The sequence below is a fragment of the Erythranthe guttata genome, chromosome 14 (assembly GCF_056151865.1).
Source record: "Erythranthe guttata isolate IM_541 chromosome 14, IM_541, whole genome shotgun sequence".
Lineage (NCBI taxonomy): Eukaryota > Viridiplantae > Streptophyta > Magnoliopsida > Lamiales > Phrymaceae > Erythranthe > Erythranthe guttata.
In genome coordinates, this window is record NC_142546.1 from 16,737,263 (window position 1) to 16,759,606 (window position 22,344).

At 35.1% G+C, this 22,344-nt stretch overlaps 5 protein-coding genes across 6 annotated transcripts; 1 reads left to right on the forward strand and 4 right to left on the reverse strand.

Annotated features, from left to right (window-relative positions):
* Window positions 1–1,161: 1,161 nt before the first annotated feature.
* On the reverse strand, window positions 1,162–2,002 carry LOC148765319 (uncharacterized). The gene is made up of 2 exons (XM_088812746.1): window positions 1,793–2,002; window positions 1,162–1,677 (listed from the first exon to the last, which is right to left on the reverse strand). Exons 1-2 carry the CDS (start codon window positions 2,000–2,002, stop codon window positions 1,162–1,164), a joined length of 726 nt encoding a protein of 241 aa, XP_088668872.1.
* A 40-nt stretch (window positions 2,003–2,042) lies between these two features.
* Window positions 2,043–4,221, forward strand: LOC105965615 (F-box/LRR-repeat protein At3g26922). Of its 2 annotated transcripts, XM_012990182.2 has the most exons (4): window positions 2,043–2,074; window positions 2,166–3,375; window positions 3,465–3,611; window positions 3,696–4,221. In XM_012990182.2, exons 2-4 carry the CDS (start codon window positions 2,482–2,484, stop codon window positions 3,969–3,971), a joined length of 1,317 nt encoding a protein of 438 aa, XP_012845636.2. In that variant the 5' UTR covers window positions 2,043–2,074; window positions 2,166–2,481; the 3' UTR covers window positions 3,972–4,221. The 2 variants fall into 2 exon arrangements, with proteins under 2 accessions (XP_012845636.2, XP_088670284.1); XM_088814158.1 differs by lacking the exon at window positions 2,043–2,074 and having other exon boundaries at window positions 2,189–3,375; window positions 3,465–3,603; window positions 3,696–3,909.
* A 387-nt stretch (window positions 4,222–4,608) lies between these two features.
* DIS2 (Arp2/3 complex, 34 kD subunit p34-Arc) lies at window positions 4,609–10,525 on the reverse strand. Its single transcript, XM_012990194.2, is given in 12 exon segments — window positions 4,609–4,992; window positions 5,074–5,154; window positions 5,409–5,465; window positions 6,305–6,396; window positions 6,483–6,615; window positions 6,690–6,767; window positions 7,184–7,353; window positions 8,654–8,791; window positions 8,794–8,860; window positions 9,021–9,087; window positions 9,776–9,922; window positions 10,263–10,525. Coding segments are annotated over 11 exon segments (984 nt in total). The 5' UTR covers window positions 9,838–9,922; window positions 10,263–10,525; the 3' UTR covers window positions 4,609–4,953.
* Window positions 10,526–14,288: 3,763 nt separating this feature from the next.
* Window positions 14,289–17,626, reverse strand: LOC105965613 (uncharacterized). The gene is made up of 6 exons (XM_088813949.1): window positions 17,468–17,626; window positions 16,477–16,632; window positions 15,925–15,999; window positions 15,427–15,552; window positions 15,212–15,304; window positions 14,289–14,570 (listed from the first exon to the last, which is right to left on the reverse strand). Exons 1-6 carry the CDS (start codon window positions 17,571–17,573, stop codon window positions 14,491–14,493), a joined length of 636 nt encoding a protein of 211 aa, XP_088670075.1. The 5' UTR covers window positions 17,574–17,626; the 3' UTR covers window positions 14,289–14,490.
* A 1,841-nt stretch (window positions 17,627–19,467) lies between these two features.
* CAO (chloroplast signal recognition particle component (CAO)) lies at window positions 19,468–21,390 on the reverse strand. The gene is made up of 2 exons (XM_012990195.2): window positions 20,084–21,390; window positions 19,468–19,634 (listed from the first exon to the last, which is right to left on the reverse strand). The coding sequence occupies exons 1-2, from the start codon at window positions 21,171–21,173 to the stop codon at window positions 19,609–19,611; spliced, it is 1,116 nt and encodes a 371-aa protein (XP_012845649.2). The 5' UTR covers window positions 21,174–21,390; the 3' UTR covers window positions 19,468–19,608.
* Between the last annotated feature and the right edge of the window lie 954 nt (window positions 21,391–22,344).

Here is a 22,344-nt window from a genome sequence, read left to right on the forward strand (position 1 = left end):
AAAAATCGAAAAAATATGAATTAGAAAAATAAAATTAGAAAACAAAACTTTAGGTGATGTATTTTTAGTTGATTTTGAATTTTATTGTTTTTGTTGATTTTGATTTTTTTTATAGTTGTTTTTAATAATACATGTAGTAATTTGTCAATTTGGTGAATCAGCTAGAAGAAGAAAAAAAGGGATAAAAAGGGATTCAGAAAAATGAAACGAAATGAAGGGTAATCTGGGAATAAAAAAAGTTCGACCCATCACTAATAAATGAAAAGGGGTTGGACTTATTCTTATTAAAAAATACTACAGATGGAATCTCACTACTACACCGGTTTATTTTATGCTACATCGGGTAGATTTTTACCATCCATTTAGACACAAACACACCCAAACTCATATTGGTGTGTATAGATCAACGGTAAGAAAATATTCGGTCCAGTCTTCATCGGGTGTAACATAAAGATAACCCTAATAGCTAACTAGGTTGATCTGAGCGCCAACCGAGCTTTAGCCTAATGGTATCAGGAGTTTCTCGATGTTGGTCAGAGGAACTTAATGATACTGAATCATAGTGCACTACTTGGTTTTTTAAAATAATTAAACAAAACTGATGGAATTAAAATACAAATAGGGTAAATTACGACCACCATCCTGAAATAAGATTACATTACGGAGAAAAAAAAGAAAAAAAAAACCCTTTATGTTTGCATAATTACAAATTGAGAGAGTTTGAGTTTCTTCCCGCCCATCGAGAAGTGGTGCCTTTTCTCATTATCCTTTATAGATTTTTCAAAAATTAATGAAAAGTGCATGCAAGTCCTTAAATGAGTTGAACTAAACTTGCATAGTATCTAACTAAACTGAACTTTTTTACGGGTAAATAGCACTTAAACCACATGTATTTTGAGTTGTGCACACATAACCCCTTGTACTTTCAATATAATTATATGACCCTAGTAGTTTAAATCTAGATTTTACTTCTTAAATTTGATTATTTTATTCATATAGATTTATTAGGGTGTACTATTTGATTAAATATATATAGTAATAAAAAATAATAATAAAATATTCAATAAGTTATATTTTGAAAAGATAAAACGTAGAGTTCCAAAACATTATTAGGCACTCATGGCCAAACTGAAAAGAAAGAAGACATGGAAAAACATTCATCTAAAATAGCTCCAAAGGACTTGAAAGTTCGAGTCTTTTCGCGCAAGGCATCCATAACTTGTAGCAATCTCCTTCCACTATAATATTCCTCCATTGCAATGTTCCGGCAATAGTAATCGCTTGTAGGACTGCGTTAGTTTCACCATCTACGGGGCGAATTTGACCGAAGACCTTCCTAACCTTCCACCAAATACATGGACCGTCGGAATTTCGGGCAACTAAGGAGATGTTGTAAAAATCTTTAGCAGGTGGAAAAGCAGCATCAACATTGACCTTAATGATTCCCCAAGGTGGAGGTTTCCACACCTCCTCGTGGTTCGGTTTAGGAGGGCACAAGTTACAAAATTGGGCATCTTTAAAAGCGTGGAGGCATGAAAAACACCAATCAATGATCTCACTCAGCTCAAGAGCATCTTCCCCATGCTTTGTCCGGTTCCTCCGATCCCAAAGTTTCCAGCACACGACTAATGCCAACAAGAAGTTATCGTCACTCAAAGTTTTCTTAAAGAGATCGATCTAGCTCCAAAAGGACATTTTCTCATCGATTGCAAATATTTGAAATGGCATTCCTGCCCACAGATCCATAATGCCTTGGCACCTAAATACAACATGCAAGGTACGTAAATTCCACCTTACTCCCCCAGTAGGTGCAAAACGGGTCTTGAGCAACTCGTCGGCGAAATAATTCCAAGTTGCATGGCAAGGTTTCCGAGCAAGCTCGCCAGAGGAATATACGGATCTTAGGAGGAATGGGGAGTTTCCACACCATTTTCCAATCCCCGCGATGATCTCTCCACCCTTGTCCGTCAAAAGGCTCCCCACATTGGGTCCATCGTTCCATTATATTATGATAGCAGCTCCGCACCGTAAAGCTCCCCCGTTTGACAAAATGCGATAACGATCCCAATTCCCTGTGTTTCGATCAATAATATCCGAAGCTGAATTGGGGAAGCTTGAATAAATTTGTCCTCAGGGTGAGAACCATCGGCTTCCCCTCTCGCAAGAGCCAAGGGTCGCCCCAAATCGTCGTGGAACTTCCATTCCCAATGCGGATCCGTATGCCCGTGCGGCAAGTATGCTCCTCCACGTAGCCGACGGTCGATAGCCCCGTGCTGCAATTATTTCACACGTATACAAAGTATCACTAAGCTAGTATACAATTAGTCAACGACTAGTCAAAATCCCTAGGCGTTCAGATTGGGGAAAACCCATCATCATCTCCTTCCTCGGAGCAGAGCAAAACCCCCTTCAGTTACAGTCTTCCATTTTGTCCTCTTCTTCTTCGAAAACCCAGAAACCCTAATTCCTCCAATTTCGTCAATGGCGATAACAGAAGAACATCGCCGCGTAAGGCGCCGGAAATCTAGCTCTCGAATTGACCGAATCAGCGACCTGCCGGACTCAATCCTCTGTCACATCCTCTCTTTCCTGCCGACCAAATCCTCCGTAGCAACCGCCATTCTAGCCCGAAGATGGAGGTTCCTCTGGGCTTACGTCACCACCCTAGATTTCCAATACCAAAACCAAGAGATTATCCACCGTGTCATGTTGCAGCGTAGGGCCCACGCACTGGTTACCTTCCGCCTCGATTACGACACCCCCTGCAGCTCCTATCAACTGGAGACGTGGATCGCGTTCGCCACCGCGCGCAGTGTCGAAAGACTCGATCTTTATCTCCAAGAACAAGATTCCTCGGACCTAGGCGATTTGCCCCCGTGCCTCTTCACATGCAAAACCCTCGTCGAACTGACGCTCGACACTTGCGGCGTCATCCCGTTAAACGCGGCCGCCGTGTGTCTGCCTCGACTGAAGAAGCTTCGTCTGATCTTCGTTCAGTACGAAGCCGACGAGTCACTTCCCGAGATGCTCGCGGGCTGTCCGGTGCTCGAGGAGTTGGAAATCGAGTTGTTCGATGACATGGTTTGCTGTGACGTGTCGTCGCCTACCGTAAAAAGGCTCGCCCTCAACTTCATTAACGAACGCAATGGTGGTAGAGCCGGGAGATTGGAGATAAATACTCCGGCACTTGAATATCTCCTGATAAATGATTATTTCTTGGATCATATCAAATGTGGGGTGCTAACCTCCTTAGTCGAAGCAGATATCAGTCTTGACATTGACTGTGAGATTCTTTATTTCCGACCCCTGCTGAGATTTTTCGATAAGCTTTGCAATGTCAAGTGCCTAAAATTAAATATATCGAACAGTGGAGAGGTATATATGCTTTTCGATCTTTCTCCGGTTTCTTTAGTGATAATTGGCATTCTTATATTTTCTTTGGTAATTGCATTCTTTAATTGCAGGTTATTAACCCACTACACTCTGCTTTGACTACAAGTTTCCGTAACTTAACCGAACTCAAATTGGATGCTGATTGTCGTTTTCTCTCAAAGTTCCTAAAAGCTGCTGATAATCTTGAAACCCTTATTTTATACCGTCACAGTATGAAGGTTTGTTTTTTTTTTCGTCGTTTCTCCGTTACTGAGAGCCTCTTTTTTTGGTTTTGTTAACTTATGTTGTTTTGGTACAATCAGTCTTGCAAAGAACTACGAGGCTGGATGGAACCACCACAACAAGTGCCCACATGCCTTTCGTCACATCTTAGAATTGTCGAGTTTGCTTACTTGCATGGTAGAAAGCACGATTTCGAAATTATAAGATATCTTTTGAGGAATGCTCGAGTCTTGGAGATGATGGAAATATCATACAGCGTATGCCTTGATTCCGATGCAAAGGTCGAAATTCTCGAGAAAATCACACGTTTTCAAAGAGGATCCACTTCATGTGAAGTTGCCTTTATTCGGTCGTAAACTCCCCTTCGATGCCTATATTATCGCACGACTAATTGTTTCTTCAGAACTGATTTATCCTCTCAACTAGTTTGCACTGTGACCTACACTCTTTTCTTTCGTTTTTGGTTATTATTATATGATAAAAAGATAGTCTAGTGTGCCACGGTTTTTTCCCAGACCATCGCGAGTCTTGATGTCTTGTATATTAATTATGAAACAATCAAATGGTATTTTAGAATTGTTCGATTTTTTCGCCAAAGAACAAAAAGTTCCCTCATAGCCGGAGTCGTCGTGATCATCCATGTTGCTACTCATTGCTTCCTTTACTATTTTATCGGGGGGGGGGGGGGGGGGGGGGGGGGGGGAAACTAACAAATGATAACGTAACGATTTTCAACTAGCTAGAGTTTCAGTTTAAATGTGTTTGAAAATATGTTAAAACTTGTACTGTATTTATAACTCACTTCTGAAATTTATTGACCAATTCCAGGGATTCCGAGTTATATCTTACCATACACGTGTACAGATTCATTCATATTTTACTCACATCCATATGTATATATATGTATGTGTATGATTTTGCGCAAATCGAAGGTGAAAAATATTCGGTGAAGTTCATCCGGTGTAGCATAGATCATCCGATACTTGACAAAGATTACATGGAAGTGTGTATTTTTCATATTGAATGAAAGATTGATGTTTATATACCCCATACAAGTATGGAAGTCTATTCTATAAGTTCAACATTTAAAAGACTTCTACAAAACCTCCTTAAAGCACGAAAAGTATCATCCTCGGAAAGGAACGTCTAACAATACATACATGAAAATAAATAAATATTAAAAAAAATAAAAAATAAACTATGATATACAGAGAATGGGTTTTGTTTCTTGGAGAAAAGAATGTTAAAAAAGGGATCGCTCTGTAATTTCTCACTTTTCATTTTTTTTCTAATACATCCCAGCAGGTAAGTCGAGTTATTTTATTGGTCCGGCTGATTTCATCTTGAATTGAAACTGCTTCGGCCGTCCCTGACGTTCTGCATTAAGAATAATGAAATTATTAAGTTGAAAGTGTCGGGGTTCGATTATGAATGTGCCTAATATGTCGTTGTACATACCGTTCGTTTGAAGGATCTATTTTGTTCCGTTTTGCTGGCTTTCTCCGATTTCTCTGAATCTGGTTTCGCACGATCTAGTGCCTATAATGCCCAAAGAGGGAGAATTTTGTCACAATTTTGTCGGCTATCATATAGTCAACTATTGCTCGAGCTCGACTTTTTTGAAATTTATGTAAAATATTATTAATCTTTTTTCTTTTTTTTACCAGCTCTTAACCTTTTTTATTAATCTTTTTTCTTTTTTTTTACCAGCTCATGATAGACATGCAAAATTCCAAATGGGAAATCCTAAATTAAATTACTTATTGAGAAGCCAAATAGCATAGCAAACTCACATCTATCAGTGACTCCACACGACGTCTCATCCGAGTATGCATGAAGCCCTCTGACGACTGTATATACAAAAACATTGAGATCTCATGACAAATTATGTATGGAGACACGAGATAAAGATATAAAGAGAGATAATCCAAGATATACCAGAAACTTCAAAAAAACAAAAACATTTCTTGAAATAAAGAGTGCTTCTAAAGAGAAGGAAAATTCATTAAGAAACCCGAAACCCAAAAACCTGTTTTTCTTAGAAGAAAACACGTTAATAAATACTGAAATATCTTATTATCTTCATAAGGGGAACCATGCATTTAGCACCTCTTACTAAATCCTACACAAATTTGAACTTTGGCTTCCTATGGAAGGGATACATACTGAAAAAGGAGAGAGGTGAAGAATTAAATAAGACTGAGTATTAAAATTAACCATAAATAAATTAAGATACACTACGCGACTTCAATTTTGAGGGTGTAGAGTGTACACAATAGGAGTAGAGTACATGAAATGTTGGCTACGGTTTACGAGGGTAGGGGGTGTTAAAAACGTATATGTGTAACAGTCACACAGCAATAAAAAAATATATCTGCATACTCCAAGGATCATATGATGCGATATGACTTGGTACCTACTATCAATTTTCCCAACCATATTACATATTAATTTTATTTTTTTTACTTGTTCTATGACTTTAGAACAAATAGTTCTTAATTTACCTATAAATACTCCAAATTACGGGAAAAGAGAGAGAGAGAGAGAGAATAAAAGGACAATGGAAGTACTTGCTGCAGTAGCAGTAATTATATAGCTTCATTATCCATCATGCAGTTTCTAGCTTCTGTAGCACTGATCTATTAAATGATAACAGGTCACAACTTTTGGGGTGCACAGATATTCTCACCTTGACATGATAGCTGACATAAGCATGAAATGTTGATAAACTCCAAACAGTTCTATCCAGCTTTCTGCCTTCCACATGGCGAGGGTATATAACTGTTCATCAGATAGAAAGATAACATATGAGTGCATCACAAAAAGACAAAAAATCGAACACAGTATCAACTAGAAATTGGGATTACCAAAACTGACGAATCCAGCATTTGCTGATGATGCTTGATCAGAAACTCCGTTCAATTCTTGAGGGGGAGAAGAAGACCATAAGCAAGGAGGGGCATTGTTAAGCCCAGCAGTTCGCCTTGCTTCCACAAATTCCTGAATGGTTGCCGGATTTTAGAAGACTAAAAAGAACTTTATTAACAAACGTGCGAGTAATTTAATCCATGTACCTGAAGAAAAGAAGTAGCAAGAACAGTATCTATGGAATCCTTGAAACGCATGGGGAAAATCACGGTCACCTTTTCTGCCTGCAACCAACAAACACATGACATTCAGGTCCCATAGGTATAGGATACCCCAGGTTCACCAGAACATATATGATTACATTCAAGCACCCAAATAGCACACGAGGTGAAAGTGCTTGCGAGAAATTCCAGGCATCACATTTTAAGTACATCTTTTGTGGTAAGAATAGTTTCTGTCTCAGACTAAGGGTATAGTGGATAACAGTTTATAACATCGATAAGTGTAAGATCTGAACCGATTAACATGAAAATAAACAGGGGGGCAGAAATATCGATCACACATGAAGATAGTTTGGCAGTAAGTAAACATTAAATGGAAACAACTATCCAGAATAATGAGCTGAGAACTGATAATCTCCATATATATAGTTTTCGGCAGAGTGAAAACAATGAATTTTAGAAAAGTTTAGACAAATTACCTGAGGAATAACAAAAAATGACTCGTTTGGCCGATGGACAAGGGAAACGAGCTGGTTTAAATCAGACTTAACACCTCGTGAGACAAGTTGTTTCAGAATCACTCTCAATGGTGCACCTTGCACCACTTCTCTTATAGAAGCAATCTTTACCAGGAGTGCTTGCTTTTGCTCTACAGAAGATCAGCCACAGTCAGACAAAACCCAATATTACGGATATAAGATGCAAATACCCAAGCAAGCCAATGTCTCAATATAAGATACAAAAACACATGAAAATCTGTATTAAATGCATACATTTACTTCTCTAAATGCATGAGAAGACAGTTGTGGTGAATCGAGTGACCACAAACATTGGTGTTGATTTATGAACAAGTATCCTTATTAAGAATTAGAAAGGAAACATGATTTGAGCATAGAGATAATATTTAACAACTATCAACTTTTGAATTGCACGAAAGAGAGGAATAGACAGAATGAGACTAAACCCAAATAAGATAATACACAGCCTTATGGTAACTCGAGTCGTGAATGATGTTGCAATCGGTCTGTCTTGCATTGCAGGATAAGGTGACAAGTTTGCATGCCTAAATTTCGCTAGGAATTTAAAAGGAGGTACCACACCACTATAACCTTCTTATCAAAACTACTTTTAAGTTAGTGATGAAAATTTAATAACTTCACCAGAGCCAAGCTTTGGTTATTTGCATGCACACCAAAAAAATTAGTTACTTAATGATTACTATTAAGCTAGTAATAAAGTAAGGGGAATAAATATTGGAGAAGAACAGGGAAAATAGCTGAGAACAGGGAATAAATCAGGATACCATCTGCTCATTCTTGTCTATGCGATAGAGGAGCCGAAGATAGCTGAGAACTAAAGCTCTACTTTTGGAGAGTATTTTTCTTAACAGAAAAGTTATTATTTTATCAGCGTACATTTTTTCCTTAGCATAGAGGTCTGAATGGTTTACTCTTCTTTATATAGGTTTCAGGACATGCTGTCTAATTATAACACACAATGGAATTTTGTGCCTGAGTGATTTATTTGGTCTTGACACATCAGAACTAAAGTTGTAATCAATTGACCCACTATATTGCAGGATGTCGCTCGAACATGTCCAAGGTAATAGGTTGACATCCATTTCGAAACTTCAGAATGTCTTTAGGGTTGTAAACTTTAAGGGTTTTCTGATTCAGCAAACTTCCAACTTCTATCAATTATAAAAACAAAAAAAACATTAGAAATGTATCCCAAAAAAATTAAAATATGATCTCAGTATTAGGTACTTCAACACTAAACAGCTTGACCAGTTAATAGACTGTAGATGGAAATACACAAACCAACAAAGACGTATAATAAAGGAAAGAAGGAAATAACTCAGTTTTTTTTCCACAACAGGGGCTCCAAATCACTTAACATCACCATCGAAACTCATAATTAATACACCTTAAAAAGGAAACTCACTAAACCTTCATCTGGAGGAAGTTTGGACAAGTTCAATTTCAATGTGAGATTAAAACCATCTCTTGGGGGATCAAGAATTTGTAAAACCACGCCGTATGCTGCTTTTATTGCTTCTATAGCTCCTTGAGGAAGTCCCCCAAAAATACAGTTTCTGGAGGTGGTGCAGGTAGTGACAGTGATAGTAGAACGAGATTTGGATTCTTTACAGTTGCCTGAAGAAGGGTAGGGAGATCAGGAACGAAAATCCATCTACAGAATGCTAAAATGTAATAAGATCATTTGAAAAGCAATATAATCATCTAACAGTGTTTATCTATAGCTTTTTAGTTGATGATAAAATTCGTTAATTTTTTTGAAAACGATATGTATCACCTGAATATGGTAGCGGACATCATCAAATTCAACCCACTGGCAGTCTAATTCAATTCCTTTTTCAAGACTGAAAATATAATACCAACAATTGTCAAATGGCAGTCATAAAAAATATATATATACACATATAAGTGGCACAACTTTTTATTGGTCAAAGTTATACAAAATTCAAGGCACTGTAAGATTTAATCCCCCAAAGGACAAAGAAATGGCATTATACAACAATGCCTTCCAGGGTAAACACTAACAAATGCAAGAAAAAATGAAGAAGAGGGAGCAAGACAACAATTTCACCCCAGAAAGGCACAAAAGATCGCTAGAACTCAAATTCCCAAAACTTCATTCGGAAAATAAGCAAATTTATGTATGTGTGTGAGTTTATAATATCACATGTGTGCATTTGACACAGAAAAGCTACAGCATAGGTATGTATAGGCTTTCACTGCCATTTCTCCCAATCCACTAAATATATGCTATTAATTTTTTTCATACAATTAACATAATCGGCAAGATATAGCTTATAACTTTCTATCCACACATTACTAACACATGACGAGAAATCATAAATACATCAACCAGGAAAACTCTTCTGTTGCAGTTAAAATTAAAATCAACTGTGTTACAAACTTGACACATAGAGTAGTTTCCGATAATGTTATAATATAAACCAAAAAAATGATCATGAATTTTAAACTTAACCAATTACACAATTAATAAGAACTCATATGAAAATATGGCAAAAGACTGAGTCTTACTTCTGCACCCGAGTAGACAAGACTTGCAGCAGATATCTGCAGTGCGACTGCAACAGTATCATGGATATTCAGTCGGTAGCCCCAATCCTTTGGGGGTGTTGGTGAATCAGAATGCAGGAATCAATCTCAATTGCTCAAAGATTTATGCTGAAATGAGAAGGCGGCAGCATATTAAAAACAAGTTGTAATGAACCATAACACGAAATTAGGTTATCCCTATGCAGTGTTTGCGCAAAATTGGGGTATTGTGAAACAAATTATGGAATAAATTTTAAAATTCAAACCATAAACGCAAATGGAATCGATCCAGAAATTAATCGGAAACGAATTAAACTTGCGCAGTTCGCAAATTAGAATTTGTTCACAGCGGGGTGAAGATCACAAAGGAAGAGATGCAGTCAAAAGTTACTATAGCTCTTCAATTTCAACTCCATCGCATAGTATGTTGAATTATCGATGAGAGAGAGAGAGAGAGCAAGTAAAGTACCTCCACCGGAGAGATGATTGGACATCCTACACTATCTTCAATGCCTCGATTCCAGCTTCCACTCCTCCGCCGGGGACAGAGGTGGAACCGTCGCCGCCGGAGACGGTGGAAAGATGCCCCGGTCGGATTCAGATGGTGTGGCGAAGAAGAGAGAAATAAGAGAGAGAGGGGTTAATGTAATTGGGGTTAATCCGATATTCCGTTCCCAAAATGTAGCATTATAGATCGTACAAATGAAAAGTTAATCATTTATTTCTGCACTTGTATTTATTTATCATTTCTCAATTAATTAAATAAATAACAAGTAAAAGTTTTTAGTTATGGTACACATTGTCAAATTAAATGTTTTGCAAATTACGACAAAACTTCTTATGTTTGGTTAATTACAATAATTTCATGAACTATTTATTGTCTTACACGTTCATTTTTACGGTATCAAACTTACCTACTGAATGATAGAATGAGAGATTTTTTCATAAGATAATACATAGTTGAAGGAGTGATTGTAATTTCCTAAAAAAAGAGGGTTTTTTTTTCGTAATTTAATCTTATCTCAGGTGAGTTACCGTAATTTGCCCTTAAAATTTTATTTTTCTCGTCAACTTTTGAAAACCCAAAGTGGCAGAAAATTATAGATTTTATGGCTCGTATGGTTACCTATATTGGATAAATTAAATTATATGAGATTGAATTAATTCTCTACTGACTAATTAATTATTTAGTTAGTATGATATTTGGTATGTAATATTAGATCGTGGCAGCCGCAATGTGAGAATTTCAACTCCAATGAAGGTTATTCCTTGTGGGCACTAAATCCGGGTTTGCTACCCTAATGGGCCGTTCAGTTACCATGATTTACATTATTCTATCAAATACTTGTTAGGCCAAGGAATGGGGGCGAGGGATTTCGCCTTTTGGTACATGGTATGTAATATTAGATCTTGTCTTAAATATGTTAAATTATGTTATTATATGTGATTTGTCTATAAAACATTTTATTTAATAGGATAAATTACACCCACACCCCTGAGGTATGCTAAAATAACTTAAAGGTCCTTGTAATATCGACAATTACATTTATCCCCTGAAACATGGTTAGAAACTCTAATGGGATAATGCATTGGATACGTTATTTCGATAGAGCTCTAACGCACTATTAGTTTCAGGAAGTGATGGAAACAACAAAAAAACTATTGGTGATTTGGGAACCATGTCACCTTCTAATTCTATGTTGTCTCCACCACTAGCTAACAGTAATAGCCTGTTAGAATTCTATCGGAATAACGTATCCAATGGATTATCCCATCCTAGTTTCTAACTATGTTTCAGGGGGTGAGTGTAATTATCAATATCACAGGGACCTTAAAATTATTTTAACATACTTCAGGGATGTGTGTGTAATTTACCCTATTTAATAAAATTAACAAGGGTAAAATTCATTTCATCCCTAAGGTTTGCACTAAACTTCAAATTAGTCCCTGAGGTTTTATTTAGCTTCAATTTCGTCCTTCCCACTCACAATTCACCCCATTTCACCGCCAAATTTGAAGAAAGATAAAGAAATATCAAGAGTGCCCTTCAACAAAAAGTGACAATAGCATTCACTGGAAAAATTTCAATGAATAATGGTGTACTTATGTTTACTTCACATGACAAACATCGTCTATCCCTATACAAAGATAGATAAGTAGCAATTAGAGTTTCTATGTGTTCATTAGTGGTAATTAAAAATGTATCTCTTGTGTCAGGCGTTACAAACTTTGTACTGCAACCATTTCACTCAACCATCCTATTTTATAACTAGTTGCACTATTACAAAAATTATTTTACAAAGATAATTAGTCATAACCGCCACTTTCCAAATCTTTCAAAAAATACTTTTATCCCAAATATTTGTTTCAAGATTGAACCGCATCCCCTAAAGACAAAACATGTTGAAAAAACGAATTAATCGAAAACCATGCATATCAATGACTAAAACAACAGTTATGTGCAATAAATTGAAAAGGAAAAAAAAAAAAAACAAATTACATAAAAATGAATTGAGATGGAAATTGATCATTAGAACTAAAAAAATACCCAAAAGTTACCTTGTAATGTCGACAGAAACATGTACGGATATGGCAGTGAAAAAAAAATTAGTAAAATCGGGCGTTGTTGTTGTTATTATTATTATTATTAAAAAAAATTGAAGATATTGCCGCAAAGATCAGAGTTTGTGATTTGGGAATGTTCTGTTGTGATTGATTTCCCGCCTTAAGGAAATTGTTTGTGATGGGCAAAGGTTATTCTTGGAATTTATAAATTTCCATTGAAGTTTGGTGATGAAATAAGGGCTGAAGGACGAAATTGAAGCTACCTAAAACTTTAGGGATTAATTTGAAGTTGAGTGCGTTCCTCAGGGATGAAAATGAATGTTACCCTAAAATTAACATGCAGTTTGAAGGATAAATGATCTTTTATTTAGTCATCTTCTATTAAATTAATCTCATAGAGAAGAGGTGCTACTAATTTAATGAAATAGTAGCGTTTAATAACGGATTTGAAAAGGCGTAAATCTTGACAACTGAACGTGTTACTAACCCCTACTATTTACTTCAAAACTAAATCTTCTCGCCAATTCATATAACCATCAAAAATTAGGAAGATTATTAAAAGGGAGCGGCTAAAACAAATACTTTTTATTTCTCACTCCAATACCACCAACATAAAAAATTAAAAAAAAAAATAGATAGTAAATAGATAATAACATTATTACCCTTAATGAACATCAATACCACATATAAAATTTGTGTGGTTTGATTTTATTGAGGGTATTAATATCATTACCTATTTATTTTCTATTTTTTATGTTGATGGTATTGAAGTGAGAAATAAACGGTATTTATTTTAGCCATCTCCTTATTAAAACCTAAAAGACGTTGATTCTACGATATAATATCAGATTAGTTTGAGTATGATTTATGTATAAGTTTCTCTCTCTATTTGTTCATTGGTTTTAGGGTAAGTTACAACCACCCTGATGTAAGGTCAAATCACGAAAAATTCCCATCTGTTTGGATAATTGCAGTCACCTCCTCAACTATGAATTTTTTTACATATTCACCTTTGTAGTGTCAAATTTAGTGGAATCTTCTAAATTATTTGAAATATTCTCCAATTTATATCCATTTTATCCCATTCCAGATTATATGGTCACTCTTTCAAGGTTAAATCTACTTTGATATTAGTGCGAGAAATATATTGTATTAGGTGGCATTTAGACAAAAAAAATTATTTGACGAATTTTATGAGGTTATTTTAAAGCACTATTATGCAACCATCAAAATATCATTTCCCTACATGAAATCCCCCAAATTACTTTATTTAATTATTTTGGAGGCTTTATGGTGACCATTTTTCTTACTATAGTCAGACAAAGTTGTTTGACGGTTTGTACAAGACAGTTTACAAAAGATCTCTTAGCTTTCTCTAATTTTCCCCTACACTATACATAATTACATATCATTTTTTTTTTTGGTGTGTCGAGTGCAACCTTCGAACGTGTAGATTATGTGAAGCTACAACGGAGAGTAAGTTGGATTTTATCTTATAGGCGACACAATCACAATCTTTATGCACTTTAGTTGAGAACAACTCGTCAAATTCGGCTTAACAAACTGGCACCTTACCTGATTTCATGATAAATCATCAAAGTGCAGTTGTAGTTCTAATTAACATTAGCTATTTTACTTTATAACGATAAACACTTTAGATCACATTTGTGTTCGAGTGAGCTTTTCACGCGAGCTAGGTATATATCTTATTTTGAATAAATTCACGCAGCTAAGCTCATCATACCCTTACATATTTAATATTTGTTACAATATTGGCAATCTGAAAAAATATCCGTCGCTCCAAATTCATCGGTAAATTGCCTATATATATATATATATTTCAACATTCCAATTAAATTGATATTATGCATAATTTATGGTCATATATGGAGAGTTAAAAAATAAAAACTAAGCATAAAACATTAAAACATAAGAGACAACATATGTTTCATTTATTTTTTATACAACAACGAGCTTCCTAGATATGTTCGTATTATTTATTTATAAAATAAGAGAATGAAATCCAAAGTTATTCAACCAATAAAAAACTAGAAAAATAAAAAAAAAATCATGGTAAGGGCAAAAATGTAAAAGCCAAATAATAGATACACCAACAAAACAAATTAAACGCCTTATGATTTCAAGAAAATCGTAGCAGTAGTGGCGAGCAATATTATCATCCAGTTGAACTTCCCCAGAGAGAATGCTGTAGCTGCATATATAATATAAAGGGTAGAATAGTCATTTTGCAGTTCAATATTTTATTTGGTAGTATTTAGTAAATCTAATTTTGTCAAGCATTTTATTTTTATTTTTTTATTTACTATCATTCAGAATAAAAAAATGGTCTGGTTTAATTAATTTCATGCTCTTTAATATATATTTAAATTTCATTTATTTTTTAATATATTTAAGGGCTTATGATAAATGTCGTTTTAGTTTTAATAATACCGTTCGAACTTCAAACGAGATTTTGACCATTTTATATTCCGAATTAGGCAAAACGTAAAGCACATCATTTGTAGATATTTGAGTTACCTTTCTAATATAACTTGAATCACTAAGGTCGGATGTCGGATGAGAAAGATATGCATGCATAGATGAACGTTGCCCAAAAATTAATATTTAGAGTTATCTAAAATTCAAAATGTAACTCATTCATGCATAACTTTTTCACCCAACATCTAATTTAGCTGATTCAAGTTGTATTATAATCTTAACTTAAACGGCTACAATTTTCGTGCATTGAATTCGGCCAAATCCACACTAGAAAAGTGTCAAAATCTCGCTCGAAGTCAAAATAATATTAGTAAAATTCAAACGACATTTAATATTTCAGTTAATTATTCTCACCTTGATTATTGTCATTATTTTTAGAAGAAGGGTTCGAAGTAGAACTAGCGCTCCTTATTCCGAGCCTCTCACACGACTCCGACTCGATAGCACCTACAAATAATTAGTACAAATTCATCAGTATAAAATATTTTATAATTAATTTTAATTTATAAATAATAAATAGAAAATACAGCAATTATACATAGGTGAAAAAAAAAAAAAAAAGTTCTTACAGTCATTGTAGCAAGGGAAAGCAGTTATGTTGAGAAGATTGGAGTAGCCAGGATTGCATTGGCACGTGTGTGCACGTGTTGTATTCTTTGTGCATTTTCCTTCTCCACAGTAGATCCAATAGCAAGCTATTTCAACAATTAAAAAATATATATAAGTTATAACACATTAATAATTATTAAAAAAAAAAAGAGAGGAAGAAGAAGTGTAAATCAACTCACTTATTACTAAAATTAATTAGTTATACACTATAACATCGATAAATTAATACTTTATCGTTTAAATAATAATTTCTCTAAAATTATTGATTCGACGATTTTATATTTCGCTAAAATTAATAGAATTTCTCGAGTCACAATTGTACTAATTTTTTAATCACCTTATAGTAATGTATTTTCACTGTAATGGATTTCTCTCACAATTTCCATAAGTAAAATCAACTCACTAAATAAAAATTTAGAAAGAAAAAAAACACAAAGGTTAAAGATAAGAAAATTTACGATCGAAGAAGGACGAATTGTGCGGAACAGCAGGAGCCGGAGGAGCTGCCGGCATGCACGAATAATCAAGTGTGCCTGCATATCAAATGTATAAACATACCAAAAAAGGAAATTAAACTCTAATTATAGAGTGCTTGATTAAGCTGTAAGTTGTTAAAATGAGCTTATAAGATGTTTAAGAGCTTATAAGCTGTTCCAAAGTGTTTGGTAAATTTCTAAGAAAATATCTTAATTTTTTTTAAAAATAAGCTGTTGGAGAACAAAAATAAGATTTTTTTTTAAAGTAAATTTATCCCACATTTTTATTTAAAATCTTATAATGAGTAAAAATAGATTATAAAACACTTTAAAAATTAATTGTAAAAATAAGTTGTAACAGCTTATCAGCTCTTATTATAACATCTTATCAAACGTAAGTGCTTATCAACTGTTTAAAATAAGCTTAGTCAAACTTGTCATTAATCTAATGTAACACTAATTAATAAATAAAAAAGTAATTAGCCAAGGAGAGAGAGAGAGAGAGAGAGAGAGAGAGAGAGAGAGAGAGCTAACAATTAGGAATAGTGCAAGGAAGGAACTGTAAATCTTGTTCATTGTCAAAACGAGTGCGTTTCCAACCATCCTCACAGTCGCATTTGTAATTGAAAGGTTTTCCGGGAGCTGCCTCACAACTTCCCTTTCCACACTCCACCTCATTGCATATATTGTCTAAAATACCCCCAATTTCCACAAACACATATCCATCAAATTGGTTGAATTAATTCATAAATCATACTCTACTAATTAGACAATTATTTTGTGATGCAAGAACATAATTAAATCAATCTCATTGGCTTAATAGTCGATCATGTTGTATCAGAAGGGTTTATATTTTTACCCAGTGCACATCTATATACAATAAATTCTGGATTCCTCCTTTACAAAAATAAGAAAAAAGAACGACGTCGGATTGGTTTTTTTTTTCCTCCAATATTTATCATCTAAAATTGAGTAACTATAATAGCAGAATACCCGATTCAATCAAGATTTTAAGTTCGCGATGAATACATACAAGACGAACTATATATGTATGTGTGTATGTGAACATAAATCGATATCATTCAACTAAAGTCTAATTAAAGATTGATCCATGGATAAGTGAATTGTGTGATATATATGCTTAAGAGGACTTTTAAGGTTTGGTCACAATCAATGGAAGACTTTTTAGGTTGGAGAGATTAATTACCAAAAAACCCTCAAATTAATCCACATATGATTGATCCAAGGTAGCTAAAAGCAAACCATCTTATCCATGTAAGCATGAAACTAGGAATCAAATGAAAGTTTGCTACATATATATTAGAATTATTAATAATCTCCAATAGTTATTATAACATGCATAAAATACGAAGGTAAGATCGATGAGGATCATCTTGATGCTTACACTCATTAAAGTACATCAGATAGTTTGATTTTCATAATAAATTTACATCACGACGTATATAGTAAGATATAATCAGATAAAATTCATCGAGCGTAACATAAATAAGGGCAAAGTAAGTACCGAAAAGGGGAGAGAGACTAGGAGGAATGTTGTTATCCCCTTTGGTTGCTATGGGTACCAAAACCAACAAAATCGCCACAAAGAGTTGCATATTAGAGAAAGCCATCTCAAATAATTAATGTGTATGAATAATCTAATTGGTTATCTTACTTACATTATATATATATACACATGTGTGTGTGTATATATATTATATATATATATAAGAATTGAGGACTATGTTTGCATGGTTGACTCATTCTCTATAGAAGCTTCGTCCGGCTATATATATATAATATATCACTCAAATTTCAAAAGTTTTTTTTTGTAAGCAAGAGTCTTCTCTCTTGTATTATTTTATCAACAATGTAAATATGTAGTTTTATTACTTTATATGTACATACTAGACTAGACTTTCATTTTTCTTTTATTTTATTTTCCACTTCTAGGGGTGAAAATTGGGATCGAATTTTGAATTTCAACTAGTTCAAATCAAAAAAATTCCAATTTTGTAACAACTTTTTCCATTCTGATTTTTTATATTTTTGATTTTTTTTTAAATTGGAATTGTAATTGTACAAAAGATATTTGGAATTTCTAATTTTCGATCCGATTTAATCTCCGAAATTAATTTTAAAAAAATTGAGTTATTTTCCTGAAAAAAATAAAAAATTAACCGCTGCAGAAAAACAAATTGAGTTAGATTGCGAAAATTTTGAATTTGAAATTGGAATTGGAATCAGTTTTATACTTACCAAAAAAAATTAAAAATTTCACGAAAAGATCAATTTCAATCTGTTCCATCCGACTTTAACTTTAATCGCCGCAGAAAATTGAATAATAGTACTAACTGACGAATTACCACCAAAGACGAAATCAACACGAAAAAACAACATTGTCTAGAAAAACCGTTTTCTTCACTATAGACTATAGTAATAAATTAAGGTTTAGATTTTATTTGACTTTTCATACATAGTTGGTACAAAATAGTCAGAGATGGAAAGCTGCTTTTTAATTTCTGGATTTTTTTTTAAAATAAAATGGAAGCTTCCAATTAAATTAAAGTAAGTATAAAATAGGTGAATTTCTGATGTGAAACTTGAAATACAAGAGAATCTAGAAGGTCGACTTACAATTTAATGTGACTTGACTTGGAAAACATTGTCGTGATAATATTTCATATAGTCGTAGGCTCGAGCGTGTGAACGCATAACGAATCGAGTCGAATTAAATGCATTTATGTTACATTTTGTTTAATTTTTTATCGAAGCTCTCAAAATTATTTTGTCATTGAACTTTGTTTGATAAGCAAATCGAATTGAGTTCGAACGAGTTTTAATCAAATCGAACACGAATCGAAATTGAATAACTTCGCTTTTTGTTCATATTTGTATAGTTTTTTTGTTGTGTGTAATAAAGCTAACGCTCGAGTTCGAGCTGCATAACTTGTCAAATGAAAATATGTACTTGTTTTTGTTATGGTAACAAATAAAGTTGTAATTAGCTTTAACGAACAATCTAATAAAAAAAAAATCGAGTAACTTAGTTTGATTTTCAGTCTAAAATACATTTTGTACCCCTAAGGTATATATACCCAACGTAACATTTATCTCTCTAAAATATATGAATTTTTTGATATTATTAGTGTAATTTTCGGGAAAAATTAGAATGTTCCAAATTATTTCCTGATCGGAAATATGGAATCTCGTATATATTGCAATTCAAACTCCAATCCAACAAGTTTCTGAAAAATCAGATATCCAATTTTCGAGATTCGGAATGAAAAAGATTGTTCCAAAATCTGAAATCCTTCAGATCGAAATCGACCGAAATCCAAATTTTCGAGATTCGGAATGAAAAATATTGTTCCAAAATCTGAAAATCCTTAATATTGTCCCAAAATCTGAAAAACTTCGGATCAAAATCGGTGGAAGTAAGAAATTCCTTTCCAATTTCTGACCCCGAATGATATTAGATTAGATTAGAAGTGCAGAAGATGGTGTGCACCGTTGGACCCAATGTGAACAATAAAACCATGTCCTTCACACAAAAATATTTAGCAAAACTGGCTACAAACGCACAAGTGAAGTTTACATTCCAGAGGCAGAATAAGGTTTTGGGTTTCGGACATTTCTTTTCTACATCTTTCTCGAAAAACAGAGTTACGATGATGATTGCTCAGCAAAATCTGCACATCAAATAGTAAACAAATTTAACAATATTAATAGCTGACTGAAGATATAAATTTTAAAAAAAAAATACGCAAAGACAACAAAACCGAGACTCGATTCGGTTTCACCTCGTTTTGTAAAGGATTCAGTAGCCACACAATCATGATCCTTATCATATAGTAAAACTACAAATTCGTCTTCAACTAATGCGACTCAATTATGAAGCCCGTACGTTGAACTTAGTTGTTGTTCAGATTTCTTGTTAACTTGGCATTTCGTTCGAATCGCAGACTTACAACATCTTGGGCTTTGTCCTAAGATGTGATTTCTCGATAGCATCTCTAATTTAACAATAACCATATTCTGATTTCAAATAATCAAGGGAAAAAAAATTAAGTTCGAAGTAATCTACGATCGAATATCGAAACTATATACACACTAGCGAATCAAGACTCGAATAACGTACTTGGTTGAGGCATTTCATCGAACACCTTGATCAAATCGGGATCAACATTCTCCTGCGGTTCCCAAGTAGCTTCCTCAATATCACTCCACTTCACCAAATACTCTTTCCTCCCATCCCCGCCTTCCCTGACGCCCAAAACGCCCTCCGCCACCGCGTACTCCAGCCCGGCCTCAAAATCGGCCACCAAATCCTCCGCCACGACTCCGCCCTTCACCCACTCGTTGTCGCTCCCATCTCTCCACTTGACAAGATACTCCACATTCTCGCCTTTCCCTCTCCTCTCCAGCACCTCCTCCACCTCCGCGAACTCGTAGATCGCCGCCTCCAGAACCCTAATCACGCCGTCGAGGCCGATCCTCCTCGCGAACTGCAGCTGAGGCGTCACGCTCAGGATCTCCCTCGCCAGCGACAATGGCGTCTTCCCTCTGTCGTCCTCGATCTCCGGGTCCGCGCCGAACTCCACCAGAAGTTTCGCGACGGCGGGTTTGACATAGCCGGCGGCCATGTGCAGCGCCGTGAGGCCGCCGCTTTTGTCGCGGCGGTTGACGTCGGCCCCCGCCTCGGCGAGGATCCGGACGCACTGCTCGGAGCCGAGGCCGGAGACGAAGAGGAGGGCGGTGCGGCCGTTTTCGTCGACGGCGTCGACGTCCCTGCCGTCGGAGGATTCGATGATCTGGGAGAGGGCGGCGGCGTCGGCTTTTTTGGCGGCGGTCCACCAGGGGGTTTCGTAGTCGGCGACGACGTCCTTGGCGATGAAGTCGGAGGGGACCCACGTGGGGGCGTGGTCGTCTTGCCACTCTATGAGGTACTCCATTCCGCGGCCGGTGTCGGCGGCGGCTCTGCTGCCGATGATCCTGCTGACTTCGCCGTAGGTTTCGTCTTCATTGTAGTCGGTGAATTGTTCTACTTCTTCGGCGGTGGGAAGTGCCGCTGCTGGTGAATCGCGGCTGTCGAGGATGGCGGAGAGTGAGAAAGTGGTGGTTCTGACGGAAATAGGGAGGTGGAGCGGCGGCGGAGGAAGGGAGGAGGTGGTGGTGGAGAGTGGGGTGGGGGAGAATTTGAGGCGGGAGAGAGATGGAAGAATGTTCATCGGAGAGTGGTGGTTTTAGAGTGTAGAGAGAGAAAGTGGAGGGTGTTTTGGTGTTAGTGGTGAGAGAAAGCACAAAGAAGAAGGAAAGGAGGGAGGGAGATCGTTGGAGATAAGAAACCACATCCATTGATGGATGGGGTGCAAATCCGACGGATCGGGTTGAAAATTAAAATGTTCGGAAATGTTTTTAAATTTTTTGTTTTTCGGCTGTGAAAAACTAGTTACGAATTATGTTCAATACTATTTAGTAGCGATTAGAGATCGTAGTTTCGGAAATTGAATGAAAAGACTTGTTGGAATTTTGAAAAAATTGGGGCAATAGGTGTTATTTTTTTTCGAGAGTGAAAAACTAACTACAATTATGTTCAATACTATTTATAAAGATTGGAAATCGTAGTTTCGAATTATGAATGAAAAGACTTTTTGCAAAATTGAAAAAAAAAAGTTGGCGCAATTGGCGGAAAAGTGTTTTTAATTTTTTTCGGTGGTGAAAAACTAATTACAATTATGTTGAATATTATTTAGTAAAGATTAGAAATCGTAGTTTCGGATTTTGAATGAAAAGACTTGATGCAAATTTGAAAAAAAAGTTGGCGCAATTGGGGGAAAATATTTTTTATTTTTTTTTCGGCACCGAAAAACTAATTACAATTATGTTCAATACTATTTAGTAAAGATTGGAAATTGTAGTTTCGGAAATTGAATGAAAAAAAATTGTTGCAAATTTGAAAAAAGAAATTGCGCAATTTTTTTTCCCTAATTACAATTATGTTCAATACTATTTATAAAGATTGTAAATCGTAGTTTCGGATTTTGAATGAAAAGACTTGTTGCAAAACTGAAAAAAGAAATTGGCGCAATTGGGGGAAAAGTATTTTTTATTTTTTTTTCCGGCACTGAAAAAATAATTACAATTATGTTCAATACTATTAAGTAAAGATTGGAAATCGTAGTTTCGGAAATTGAATGAAAAAAATTGTTGCAAATCTGAAAAAAAAATTGTGCAATTGGCTGAAAAGTGTTTTTAATTTTTTTCAGTGGTGAAAAACTAGTTACAATTATGTTCAATACTATTTAGTAAAGATTAGAAATTGTAGTTTCGGAAATTGAATAAAAAAACTTGTTGCGAATTTGAAAAAAAAAATTACAATTAGGTTCAATACTATTTAGT